This window comes from Pelodiscus sinensis, chromosome 17 (genome assembly GCF_049634645.1).
Source record: "Pelodiscus sinensis isolate JC-2024 chromosome 17, ASM4963464v1, whole genome shotgun sequence".
Taxonomy (NCBI): domain Eukaryota; kingdom Metazoa; phylum Chordata; order Testudines; family Trionychidae; genus Pelodiscus; species Pelodiscus sinensis.
Window position 1 is genome coordinate 29,639,027 of NC_134727.1, and position 14,732 is coordinate 29,653,758.

At 41.2% G+C, this 14,732-nt stretch overlaps 1 protein-coding gene across 1 annotated transcript; it reads right to left on the bottom strand.

Annotated features, from left to right (window-relative positions):
- Nucleotides 1–1,384: 1,384 nt before the first annotated feature.
- On the bottom strand, nucleotides 1,385–13,983 carry CXCL14 (C-X-C motif chemokine ligand 14). The gene is made up of 4 exons (XM_006116033.4): nucleotides 13,644–13,983; nucleotides 12,595–12,700; nucleotides 6,697–6,807; nucleotides 1,385–2,526 (listed from the first exon to the last, which is right to left on the bottom strand). Exons 1-4 carry the CDS (start codon nucleotides 13,705–13,707, stop codon nucleotides 2,511–2,513), a joined length of 297 nt encoding a protein of 98 aa, XP_006116095.1. The 5' UTR covers nucleotides 13,708–13,983; the 3' UTR covers nucleotides 1,385–2,510.
- Nucleotides 13,984–14,732: the final 749 nt, after the last annotated feature.

Below are 14,732 nucleotides of genomic sequence, written 5' to 3' on the forward strand. Positions count from 1 at the left end.
AGTCTGTTCATTTGTTATATACGTGCTTCTTCTTACAGTATGTATTGAATGAAGATGGACATATTACATGCAAATGTTTACATTAATGTGAACAGCTTTAACCACCTGGGGTTGCATCTATACAGCACCCTAAACTGAAAATAAGATATGCAATTTGCGCTATTTCGAAATATCTTATTTTGAAATATGGCGTGTCTACACAGCACCAAATTTCAAAATAACACACTATTTTGAGCCATCCCTTATCTCTCGTGCAATGAGTTTTACCAGGATGGCGAAATAGCATGCCCATTATTTTGAAAAATATTTTGAAATAATGGGCGGCTTGTGTAGACACGGGGTAGCTATTTCGGGATACCGGTATGCTGAAATAGCCATGCAGTGTAGATGTACCCTGGGTGAAGTCCTGTCCCTTGATTTCAATGATGAGGGCTTTCACTCCTGGGCTGTGTCCAGACTCAGGGTTTTTTTTGGGAAAAGTAGCCTTTTCCCGAAAAAACTTCCCCTGCGTCCAGACTCAAGCTGCGTTCTTTCAAAATAATTTTGAAAGAACGCGGCTTTTCTTTCGATGGCGGTAAACCTCGTTTCACGAGGAAGAACGCCTTCTTTCGAAAGTTCCTCTTTCGAAAGAAGGCGTTCTTCAATGTAAATAGGGCTTCCTCGAAAGAGAGCATCCAGACTCGCTGGGTGCTCTCTTTCGAAAAAGCGGATTGCTCTTTCGAAAGATCCGCCTGCAGTCTAGACGCGATCTTTTGAAAGAGGCTCTTTCGAAAGATGCTTTCGAAAGAGCCTCTTTCGAAAGAAGCCTGCAGTCTAGACATAGCCCTGAAGTCAGGAAATACAGAGGTTATAGGTTGCCTATTGAATTAAATCATACTCACCTTGCATGTGTGAGTCCTATTGGTTTAAATAAATAAATGAACAAATCAAGCAATATTTGTAATAAATGTGTAATAAAACATTAGGCTGTTCTGCGGACGGTTGATATTTTGTAGGTATCACAAATATCACTGTCATCAACCTTCAGTGGCATGTGACTTTCATGATGATCTTACTTTTCTATTAGAAAGAAGCCCTGTATTTTATTTTCTTCTGTACACTATTACTGGAACTTAGGTACTTTATCCTGCAATCCCTAGTATTATGATACAAAGGCATTCACTGCACTGGGAATTTACATCATTTTCATATAAGCAGGTTCTCTAGATTAAGGTCCAGTACAACTTCTGTTGAGGTAACTGAGAATTCAATTGGCTATAGTAAATGACATTCCTGGGATATTCACTGCTTCTTTGTCCTAAACTCTTTCAGGATTAACGCAACCAGGATAAGAATCATCACAAATGGGTTAAGTTTCATGTCTTAATGAAGATGAAAAACAGCCTTTGGCATTTTTAAATATATTTTATTACTTATTTTTCCATTTGTCTTAGAAAGAAATAGGAAATCTGCATGCAACTTTCTAAATAGTCCAAACATTTAAATAGTATATGATAATTTAGCAATACAATACGTTATACAGAAAGATAATATAGGGAGACTCCCTGTAGTATATTTACACATGGAAAGGTAGTTCTGTTATTTTATTCTTAAAAAGAGGAATGCACTGCTTAATATTTATGTATTACATTCAAAATAATGAATATGTTGCATTGTGTGACTAAAACATACATATTTGTTATAAGTTTGCCCTCTCGGATATTTCATAGAAAGGTACCTTTCAAAGATTTCTGCTACAAATCTACAAGCTCATACACCCTATTCTTGAAAAGTAAAGTATTTGAAAAGTGATGAAACTACAGACTTCTCACAAAAAAAAAAAAACCACAGGTGAAAAAAGACATTAAACACATTCTTAGTAATAAAACTGCTCTAGAAGTGTTTTCTAGTGTATGTAAAAAAATGAAGCGAGGGGATGTAATACATTTCACTTTTCAGCAAGACCTCAATTCATTAAAGAACAAAGTGATGCATGTAGCTATTTTCTGAGCCACTAGGGAACCTCATCTCTGCAGCTATCTATGCCACTACACTTCAGTGGCATGTTACACAGCAAGTTGTCAGTTCCTGCATTGTGCAGCTTCTACCATAGTTGGACGATATTACTAGAAACCCTAAGCACACCACTGAAGCTTTCCCAATACAAAAGGATAAGCGACACTGTTATATAATACCAGTACAAATATTGTTTGTTTAATGAGCTTATAAAGCCCGATTGCAATCATAGTGATGTATGAATGAATAAAAAAAAGCATTTATTTAAAATGAAAAAGCATGAGTTTTCACCATCTCCGTATAAAGCAGGCAGGTGTGAAATTTGAAGCGTGCAAGAGACAAATCTGGGAGCCTTCTGCACAGAGCTATAAAATGTAAAAACTGACCCTTGATAAAAAGTGCTTTATAATAATATAGAATTTGTGTCTTATGCCTGTGTGAGAGAAATATTCTTTGCAGAGTCCATTCCTTAAGTCAGCCAAGCAATTCCATTCCTTTTACCAAGAGTTTTCCTCTTATTCTTCATAAACCCTGAAAATAAAAACAGAGAGCTAGATATTTAAATCATTTTGATTGCAGTTAATACCTTCCCCACTCTCATGGACCTGGTTTACACTAACATGGAAGGTTGACCTAAGATACGCAACTCCAACTGCGTTAATTACATAGCTGGAGTCGATGTATCTTAAATCCCCGTCCACACAGCATGAGGTTTACGGGAGCAAATGCTCCTATCGGCTTCCCTTACTCCATTGGTACTGATGGAGGTGTCCTCTCAGTTAAATTTAGCAGGTCTTCACTAGACCCACTAAATCGAACCCCAGAAGATCGACGGTGGCAGCGTCCGTCTTCCATGTAGTTTATACATGGACCCTGGTGATTAAACAGAAGCCAAATTCTGCACTAGTTTACACTGGTGAAAATCAGGAAGAATGCTACTAACTTCAGCAGAATCAATTGTATCAGCACAACTGAAAGCAGAATATAGTCCTCAGTTTTTCACCCTACTTCCTTACCGAAATACACCAATAGAAGTCAAATCTACTACTGAAAGGACATTTGAAATTAGAGATGTTATTCCCAACAAAGTGTTTTTGCCAAGGGAAAAGTACAAGTTAATATGTGAAAATAAGTTACTAATTTAAATATTAAAAGAAGAATTACTTAACTTTCCCTCTGTAATATTGCTAAAACATTCCAGGCATGCTATCTCCACAGATTAAAACAATCTGCAGTGGCATGATTAAAATTAGCCCCAGAGATATTTTGGCAAAGCAGGAGTTCATTCTTACACTACATTTGACTTTTAAAAACCACTGAGACCTCATGAAAAAAACATGCTGGAGCCTTAGTCTAGTTCCCAGTGAAGTCACTAGAAAAACCCTCTCTGACTTTGACGGCAATGGGGTTGGGTTCCAAGCATCCAACATTTTGTCTCTTCCCTACATTTTTATTACAAGAGAAGATTGGAGTAAATCAGGGTCTTGGTTGCTGAGAAGTTCATCTGCTCCTGCTGCTTCTTTCTACGACTCTTGTGGATGGGCTCACTAAACCCTGCTGCTCCTGGGAGTTGTAGTTTACATCTACCTCATGGCCAGATTATTCCCAGGCAAGCTCTGCAGACTACTGGGGGAAATGTTTCCATCCAAACTGTTCCTGGATGGAAAAGTATCACAATGATCTTTTTTGTCTACTGTCATGGAAACATTGATTTTTTTGTCAAAATATTTCAGCTCAAATCCAAAACTTTCCCAACAAATCTATAGATTTTGATATTTTTTTTTGGCAGAAAACATGGGAAATTCCATGGAAAATTGTAGCCAAAAGGAAAGTTTTTTTTAAAAAATTTTTTCAAAAATTTCCAAGGGAGATTCAGAGCCATTCTAAGCATCATGACTCTCTGGAGATCCTCCTGGAGGGCACCTCTTAAGTGGTGTTGATTCATGCATCTGACAAAGTGGCTCTTTGCCCATGAAAGCTTATGCTGCAATAAATCTGTTAGTCTATAAGGTGCCACAGGACTTCTCGTTGTTGAGTTTCATACACTAATGCCATGAGCTTTCATCAGCCTGGCTATTGGCCCCACACACTGGCAAACTTCTCATCCAGCAACAAGATGCTTCCGCAAAAGAATTTGCCTTTGCCCTTGGGTTAGTCGACTGAATTTTTATGGCAGGGTTAGGGCAATCATATTCTGAGCTCAATGCTGGAGTAAATGAGAAAGCTCTCACTGATTTAAATGGAGAAAGGATTTGGCTCTATATTATTGCTACACTAGAGATGGAGGATTTTGAGATGTACGTGCCTGACCTAAAGCACACTGAAGCCAATGGGAGTCTTTCCATTCCACACCCTTTATTACATTACCAATTCATTCAGTATGGTTGAGCAAGTGTGTATTCCATCTGATGTCCCCAGTCAGTGTCTTTCATTCAGGCTGTAGAGTTGGCCTTTTGTTGGAGATTATCCTACAGGCTTTACCCGCTGAGCCTTTATGTAAACATTCCGCAGCTCCTTAAACCTTTGCGTGCTGTTTAGTTTTACATTTCGATTCAGATCTCTCCTGTGCTAACATCATTATATCACTGATCATCCCCTTTCTCCATTCCTCCTCTCTCTTCTAAAACTGCTGGTGAACGTTTCCAGAATGCGAAAGGGAACGTTGCACTAATAACTGTGTCCCCTCCAGGTGGTTCATGCAGCTTAAAGGCAGAAATGAGAGAAAAGTTCCATCTAGATTTATTAGGAAAATAAGGGGCAAGTCACTGTTCTATTCCTTTGCAACATCCTTCAACCCTATTCCTTGAAAACTGAGTACCATGAGGATATCCTCAGAGTTGCAGATGACCCAGCAAGGGACTGATTACATATAAGGTAGTATATGTTTGGGAAGGAGAAGTGTTTGACATTCTGTTGGTCCATCCCAATAACAGGGGTAGCTCTCAAAGGTGAGAGCTGCAAATAGACGCAGTTCAAGTCACCCATTCACATCACCTGTGTGCATGGGATTTGTGCAAGTAATTAAATGGTGATTGGAGGGATGGGATCTAATCCATGCCAAGGACCAGGCCCATTCCTAGGGAATGGTAAGAGCAGCCACTAGTGCACAGCCCAGTACAGGCACTAGACCGAGTGTAAGCCTGAATTGGGTGGGGTGTTTCTCTTCCAGAGTTTCACTCTGTGCCAGCAAATCCAGGGCTCAGACAGATCCAAATTCCCCCCAGCACACAGAGGGTGCAGAGAGCTGCCCACATCAGCACATCCCCTATTCTGAGGTGCTAGATGGGTCAAGCGATACTCCATTAGTGAGGGTACATCTATACAACAGCGTTATTTTGGAATAACTGACGATATTTCGAAATAACAAAATGTGCCTCTACACAGCAAGCCGGTTATTTTGAAATAATTTTGAAATAACGGGCTTCTCATTTCGTCCTCATTTCACGAGGAATAAGGGAAGTTGAAGGAAGAGTGTTCTTTTGCCTTGTAGTGTAGACGTGCCCTGGGTGAATTTAAACCAGTGTGTGTAATGTTTGTGCTTACGGGTATGGTTACTGAAGTTGGTGGTGAGGATACCCTTGAAGTTCTGTTTATAGTACCTCTTTTCTCCCCTGCCCTGGAGAGGAAACTAGTTATGGGACTGAAAGGAAATGGAGTGTTCTTATACTCTTCTGCCTCAGCTCCTCAACTGATACTTCAAGAATTCACTGGGCATCCTTATTTGTGTGCCTAAGTCCTATGCAAAGCCCATGGGAGTTGGAAAGCTAACTCCTCTTTGTCCTTGTGGACTTCTTCTTAATTACTTACACAGACAACATAATCCATTTTTTATCTGGTGTTCATTTATGTTTCTGTTTCTTCTCTGTTTATTGCTGATGGTTCAGTGTGTGCAAAGGCCAGGTTGGAAAGGGAAAGGTAGCATTGCATACACATTCAAGTCATAGAGATTATATACCATGAAATTACAGCTTCATGAAAATATGCTGAAAACTGGGTAATCAAATACAGGATGGTAGTGTTTCCTAGTGCTTAGAGCATTCTGTTCCAACTCTGCCACTGACTTTGTGTTTAATCCTAGGCAAGGCCTCTATTTCCCTTGACTTCTTGTCATCTCTAAGTTGGAGGTGATAATGTGTGGCAGACTTTGAAAACATCAGATAAAAAGTACTGTGTAAGAGCAAAGTATTAATATTTATTCTCAGATCAGCCTATCCCTAAACTAGGAATAAACCGTATTCAGATCAGTTTATACTATTTACTGTAATTTGTACGTTTTTTTCAAATGAATCAATCACATTGAATTGATTGTTAGCATATGAGAAGTTTGCTGGAGGCAATTTTATTAAATGGTAATCTCAAGACTCTATTAGTAATGTCTAACCTTGCACCACATTTTTCGCCTTCAAGCTGTGATGCTTAAAATAAATAGACCCAGAAGCAGCTAAGCGAATGTGCTAGCTATAGCATTTTATTTAAGAGAATTTTAGCCATTTCAGTCTAATTCATATTTAAGCCATATTCCAGAGAGACAGCGAGCCAATTGGACTGTTACACCTGACTGTTCTGTGCTGTTCTCAAGCATTCAAGCAAGAACAAGGCACGTTATTTACCAAAAGGACCACATCTGGTTATCTATACTAGCAGCCCTTTTTATCCCACAGAAAACAGGAGTATCTTTTGCTGAGTGAAATGAATACTCACCTGCGTTTCTCCTTCCATATTGTGTACCACTTAACTAATCGCTTTGTGCTTTGAAGTTTGGGATGCAAGCAGTACTGCTGTCCTCCTCTGAACCGCGACTGCATAGTTATACTGAAATGGAAGAGGAATGATCACTACAGAGAGACCATGAATAACGCACATTGGTCATGGTTCACATTTCATAAAAACCAACTGGCTCCCTCTTTCTCTAGGTAAATTTCATTCATGTTAATGAGAGTTGCATATACGCACTGAGAGGATAACAAGCCATTATGTTCCAATGATAGGACAAGAAGCAATGGGATTAAATTGCAGCAAGGGAGGTTTAAACTGGACACGAGAAAAATATTCCTAACTGTCAGGGTGGTTCAACACTGGAATAAATTGCCGAGGGAGGTTGTGGAATCTCTATCACTGGAGATATTTAAGAGCAGGCTAGATAGACATCTATCAAGGAAGATCTAGATCAGGGGTGGGCAAATTCTAGCCCACAGGCTGAATCCAACCCATAGAGTCTGTCCCTGGTGGGCCCCCACCTCCATGTTTACCTGTACCTCTTGTTGTCCATGAATCACCATTCGCGGCCAATGCAAGCGGTGGGAAGAGGCGTCTGTGACGCTTCCTGCTGCTCTCATTGGTTGCAAATGGCAATTCGCAGCCAACCACAGCTGCGATCCTGATACTGTGGAGGCACAGGTAAACATAGTGGCGGCGGCCTGCCAGGGACTAACCCTGCGGGCTGCCATTTTTTATTGCCCATCCCTGATCTATATGGTACTTGGTCCTGCCGTGAGGGCAGGGGACTGGACTCGATGACCTCTTGAGGTCCCTTCCAGTTTTAGTGTTTCTACAAATTTGAGTTTTCAATAATAAATGTGGGCCAGGTCCTGCAGCATGGTCACCAGCAGAGTTCAGCTGATTTGTAATTAAATTAATAGAGATTGCCTATCTCCTAGAAGTGACCTTGAATCCAGTCCCCTGCCTTCACAGCAGGACCAAGTACTATCCCTGACAAATTTTTGCCCCCCAATCCTTAAATGGCCTCTGAAAGGATAGAACTCACCACCCTAAGTTTAGCAGGCCAATGCTCAAACCACTGAGCTATCCCTCCTCCTTATATCAGCTCTGCTGCCTGTTATTTTTACTCGATGGTTTTACTCCACCTCCTATCAGACATTTCTATTAGAGTTTAATAACTGATTTAAATAACTTGGTCAGGTAGGGCTCAATCCTGCGATTCTCTGCTCAGACACGTAATTCTAGCAAAAGGGCTATAGCACCTGGTGCAAAGAAGACAACAGCCACGTGGGACCATCTCTAGCACTATTAGCATGCTGTTTGTCCAGTCCACTCACAACTTGCACATAGCTGCACTGGAGGGGAAGTACACAAGGACTGATAGAACCTCCCTTGTAAATAAGACCAGGCAAGGAGGCAACACGTGGTCAATTTATTTCCTGGCCCTTCTCTTTTCCTCCTGCTCTATCCTTCGTTTGAGTGCCAACCATTTAAAGCTGCATGTACTGATGATGTCATGATTTGACTGACAAACCGGCAGAACTCATCCAGAAATGGGTAAACAACATAGGACAAAAATCCAAAACCCTGAATTTCAAAGTTTTAATTTCTACAGGTTCAATTTTCCACTCCTGACACATTTTTCCTGTGACTTCTTTACTATATTTTTCATTTAAAATTTTCCTTTTCTAGAAAGTAGGTAGTTAGTAAGGAAGTGTTGGTTCAACCAAAACATTTCAAAAACCATTTAAAAAATAAAGTCAGTAAAAATATCTGTGAAAAAAAATTCCAGAAAATGGAAAATTCTGAGAATGTTATTTTTTTCACAAGGACCCTCCTTAGGCGTATGAAGCTTACAGTGTTGCTCTAAATTTTGTAGTGCTCTATTCTGCATATGCCTAGAGTTGCCATCGGCCACAGGCCGCACCAGCTCCGGCAGCTCCAATCCGCATGTCTCCTGTTCCCTGCTCCGCCTCCCAGCCCTGATCTCCCAGCCTTCCCACCTCCCCGCTCTGCCTCCTGGTCCTGTTGGCCCACATCCCACAGCCCTCAGTCCGCCTCCCAGCCCCGTTGGCTCCAGTCTCTCAGCTCCCCACCTCCTGCTTTGTCTCCCAGCTCCATCGGACCCAATCCCTCCCACCCCATTTCCCTGCCCCAATCCTTTGCCCCCTTTACCTACCAGCCTGCAATTCCAGTGGCTGCACCGCTCCCCATTGCACCTGTTTCACCTCCCAGCTTGCAGCTCCAGCTGGCTGTGCCATTCAGTCTGCCTGCTGCCCCATCAGCCTCCCTACTCTTGTGGCTCCTGCACAGCCCTGCCCTGCCCCATGGAGTGACTGCCCCTGCCCACAGCAGGGAATGGATGGTGCAAGTTCTAGGGCACCAAAAATCATAAGGACAGCCCTGAGTAAATGGGAGAATTCAGACTCGTGGGCAGTGAGTTATAATGGAATCAAGACGGAGGAATAGTATCTGTCACCAATGGGTATTGTCTTGACTGGGGGATTTGTGTGTGTGTGTGTGGGAGGGAGGCACATGAATCAGAACTCAGTCTATGCTGCTTTGGTAAAAACCTATACAGAATATTTTCAGAAAATGATACACTAAGCCATAAGAGAAGTGGAGCAGTGCCTCTGCAGTGCCTACCTCTGCTTCAGAAAAGTGAGGAAAGGCAACTTTATTTGTACTAAAGTTTATTACCAACGTATGATAACGGTCGTGAGATGTTACGATATGATAACGTTATCTAACTAGTTGTGTTAATAAAGGAGTTTTAGGCCTGAGCTGTATTGTTTTATAACAGATGTTCATCTTATCATTTGGAGTTATGCCGTGTTAACTCTGAGATGAAGGAAAAACAATCATGAATGATCGACTTTCTCTTGAAGGGACATTCCAAATTCCCAACAGATCTTTGGATACATCCATATAGTTAAATCATACTTTAATGGCTGATGCACTTTTTCCCATTGGGATTTTATTCAGTATCTGAGTCATGGGTAACCAGAGGGGGCCACAGATTTGCCTGACCCCTGAGCAAGGTGGGGGGTGGTGGCTCCATGCTCCCAAAAGGGTCAGGGCCTCAGTTGGAAGGGACAGGACTGGGGCAGCCAGCCCTCCAAGCTGCCCAGAGAACACTGTGCCGCCCACCCCAGCCCTCAGAGCTGCCCACAGCATGCTGCCCAGCACTCTGGTGGTGATTTAAAGGATCTGGGGCTTCGGCTGCTGCTGCTCCTGTGGTAGCAGCAGCGAGGAGCACTGAGGCCTTTTGAATCACCAGGCCTCAGGGCAACTGCCCCCCCTTTTCTCCCCTCCGTCGGTGGGCCTGTTAGTAACCCAATTAGCACTTCTTATGACTGCTAATTGGAGGCCAAACAGTAAAGTGGGCTTTGCCATTTGAGAGAATTCCCCATCCAGTGGCCACGCTTGCTTTCAGTGTGCATATGATTCCTGTACTTTACCTCAGGAGAGTGAACATCAGTGCTCAGAGGAGGTCTAGACAACACCAAAAGATCCGGGGTTTGCTGTCTTTCACAAACTTGTCCAGTTCTACCGAGGTGTTTTATGTCATTAGATATAGCTCTTCTAAACAATATATTTTAGAATCCTATGATCCACTAGTTACTCTATAGTTTGCACATTTCTTCCATGTAAAGAAATGACTAGGCTTATGCTGAGAGCTGAAGGAGAATGAAGATTATTAACTGATTTTATTCCCTCTACAAAAGCCACAAAAATCCATCACAGGAACCTGGCTTTTCTATGTCTTGTAGTAAAACTCCAGTATCCATTGCTTCTGGTCACAATTCCATCTTTCACTTCTCTCTAGTACTGATTTCAAATTACCCGGAAGTGGAAAAGAGCCACTCCCTATGAAAGCATTAATTCCAACATCTGGGCCTTATCCTTCTCTCATACTGGTATAAGTCAGGATTACTTCCATTAAAGTCTTACATTCTCTCACCAAAGAATGGGAACAGCCAGTTTGTTACAATACTCGGGTGCAAAACCATAATAATGAAGGTAATAGAATTTCCCCAAATTTGTACTCAAATTTGTTTGACAGCGAATTCATTTGCCGAGGCATTTTAGCAATGCTTTGGCAAAAGAATTTTATACATTTCCCTGACATTCTTTTTGCAAGTGAGAAGTTGCACTAATGAGATTCAATTCATGCCCACCATTTACCCTTCTCCCCTTAGCTGCCAAGTCTGGCCTTGCTTCTAGGGCTTTTCATCAGTTGTCTCTCACAGACTTATCCCAGAAAAGCTTGTTATTGTTTTCTTGACAGCTCTTCACCATCCAGCTTCTGCTGGCATCTTACTTGGGCAGAGCTGATTGCTGCGTGCATTCCCCCAGCCAATCAAGTGCCAAAGCACAGACTGAAGTCTCTAGCTGCTCAAAGTCATACAGCAAATTCTCCAGTTGCTTCTATGTGGCTGCATGTTTCAGCTCCGGTTGTTAGCCCCGGGTGATTGACATAAAATAGAAATCACTGTGTGCACCAGCTGACTGGGAAAGAGGACCCCGCTCTTGAGCAGAGAACATCTTGATTCAGAATATTATTACCACTTGGCCAAAGATGTTTTTCTCTAGGACAATTCAAAGGGTTTTTTATTTAAGCCCCTGTGAAAATTCTAAGGGTTGTTTATGCAAAACATTTGCTCAACACGTTTATTTCAAATGACTAATTTGGAACCAGAGAACTGACTTTGCCTTGGGCAGCATGCCACACTTTTACAATTTAAACCTTTTTAATAAATTACTCAAGCAGTGATCATCTAAATATAAATGTATGTAAGCTAAATCCTGCCCTGCAACTTCCAAATACTGCTTTTGGTTACATTGCTTGTAAATGTGGTGTAGCTGCTTTGAAGTCAGTGGGGAGTTTGGCTATTCACTTTAAAGTAACAAAGAAAAAAAATTGACCCAGAGTTTATATTGGTGTAACTGAGAGTGCTTTAAAGAGAGATACATCTATTGCACCATGATATATTCAAGCATCTTTCTAAATTTAAATAAATTTGGTAAGGAGCAAATGCTGTAAAATATTCAATACCTAGCTTTTTTGGTGAAGATCTGACAAGTCGCTAAAACAATTTTGCTTGAAGGGCATTCTTTTGCCCTTGTAGAGCAGTGGAGTCGATAGCAGAACAAGTCTTTTTAGCTATTCTGACCCTATGGCTTTTATGCAGGCACATAGCCTGATTAGCGTTTTGAGCAAAGCCATTCAAAAACTTTTACAGTGTACAAGACAGATACATTAACACTCTCCACTCCGAATGCCATTGTTTTAAACTGATGTAATCTTCAGAGCTCCCTTTGACCTTAGCTTATCAATTAATAGTTTCAGTTGAGATTTCATTGCAGCATAGTCAATTTGCTTATATAGATAGTGGCATTTTTCTTACAAAATTCTACTTTCAGTTACAACCGCACTGAAATAAAGGGAATTGCGTGAATATAACTGAGACAAAAATTTGCCCCCAATGAATTTGGATGATTTCTCATTACTTGAAACTTCTGTGGTCCAAATTCTGTTCTCATCTGTTACCCCCCCATGTAAATCCACAATAACTTGAGTTAAGCATTCTGGATTTTTCATCTGGGCATCTGAGAGTAGAATTTGACCCTCGTCATTTCTTAAACTAATAATTGCTATCATAGGCAATATTCTTTAGGTATTTATAGTATTAATCAGAGTCTGCTATACTGAAATATTACCAAGATGATTTGTTTATGTAGCTACATATTTTATTATGACTAACGTTAGAAATTACTACATCAGGAAATTCTGTAAAACAACTGACAAAGAAGGAGGCTGCTATACAGAAAGATGTCAGCACACAAACACAGTAGAAAGAATACACGAACACTTACATGATCATTTTTTCCTTACAATGTGGATACTTTGGTTTGATTTCCAGCTTCTGAACAGCAGAGAATCTGATCTTAGGTCCCTTTCTTGAGCATTTGCACTTTGATCCTACAAGAGAAAGTTTTATCCATTTGTGCACAAAGTTACTGGGTACCAACTATTAATGTTTCCCTTCCTCATTAGCATATAAAACTATATAGGCTTGTCATGTTTTAAAAACCTAGAGAAATGTACATTTTGAGGGGTAGTTGAGCCAAAAAGGGCAATATTTTCCAACTGAGTTATCACAGAAAGCTTTAGTAACTCCCTGAGAAATATAGGTCAAAGTACTGGTAATGTGGTAAATATGCTGCAGTATGGTTTGATTTTTTTAAAGTACACCTGCTGTGACTAAGCTAAACTTTAAAAAAAGCAAAAGGAAAGAGCCAAAGTCTCTTGTAAAGCTGAATAAGTGTACACAGATCTCATTCTTTGTCTTTACTCTACTTTCCCAAGTAGAATGTGGGGGCGGGGGAGGACTCTTAAGTTGTGCTTCTGAATTTCTTGCACAAATTCTACACGTACATCCTGAGCCTGAGAAAATCAGTTTTGTAACTGTCCTTTCCATGGAGAACTAGAAAACATCTCCCTTCAGATTTTATCCTCCGTTAAATTCATTGTACCGCATCAAGCTAAATTCTGTACACTTTCAGCCACACAAATCTGGAATAACTCAATTGATTTCAGAGCTTTTACTCCAGATATATTGCTTACCAGAAAAAAATAGCAGCAGAATTTGCTGCATCTAACTTAGATGCAGTTGGGCTGTACAACTATAACTGAGCACACACCTTTGACCCTTGTATTGTACCAATCTTGCATCTTAAAGAACAACATATTGGGACTGTTTCCCACTACTTTCAGTTTCATCATATCAATTATTCCCCATACAGACTGAGGACAACAATAAATCTCATGATAGTATTTCAAGGAACAAACACAGGATCCTCAGGGAAAAAACACTAGAAAGAAAGAAGTTAAAATGGGTGAAAGGAACAAGAAACTAACTTACCTTCTGCAGTGGCTAAGCACATTGCAATGAAGAGCAGAAGTAAAGCTGCTGTCAGGGGCTTCATGGTAAGACCTCAGATTGGTGTCTAAACAGAGCTGTCAGAGAGCTCACTTATATAATCGGATTTCTCTTCCTGCTCCTGGGCTTTGAGCAGATTCACTGGGTTCACTGACTTGATGTTGCCGGGGAAGGAACTTTGAGAACGTCTGGATTCCTTTCTCTTGCTGCTGCTGCCTCGTCAGCTTCAGCTCCTGTCTAAGCTCTGCCTCTTACCTCCTCTTGTCCTCTTTTAAAACGGCTCCTGCTGCCCTTCCTGCGAACTCATTAATATGCAGAGCGACTCAACTCGCAGCAATTTCTCAACACAAGAGAGGGTGGGGATGGAAACGATCCTATCTAGGAGATCAGACGGGTTGATTCTAAAGAAGAGAAAAGGAGAAAGGAAATAATTTATTAAATCTCCGCGGGCGGGGGGGGGAGGAGAGATGCGGAAATCAGGTTGTTTATACATTTGCAAGGTATTTTTGACTCGTTCGGTAGGTGGCATGAACAGACTCAAGGGGTTCTCAAGAACGGTGATGTTGGCTCTGTTCTGCGTGGGGTGGATACATTTGCCTGAAGGGGACTTGCCTAGGTCCGAGCTGTATTTTGAGCTGCTTTGGAAGCAATGAAGGAGCTACAGAAATGACAGCTTTCCTAGGGAATTCCCACTGGCCATGCACAGAGAGTGAGGAATAAAGTGATTCTGTGACATTGCACCTGGTGAGAAATCTTGCTGGTTTAACACTCTTCAGCTTTGCCAGGCTTCCAAACTGAAGTGAACTTTTGTGAAGGAAGTGGACAACATGAAGGCAGGGGCTAGCCCAGAGAATGTTGCTGGGAGCAAGGTTTATTTGAGGAGCAATGTATTGCTTTAAAGGTGTGTTCTCTCCACTCTGTTTCAAGACCAGGGTCTGATCTCAGTTCCACCCTCCCTAAATCTGGAATAACTCCTTTAAAATCCACAGGATAACTCCTGTGGTGTGTCAATGAGATGCAGAAGGATCAGTCAGGCCCACATCCTCCCTGCTAGTACTATATTTTAAATAA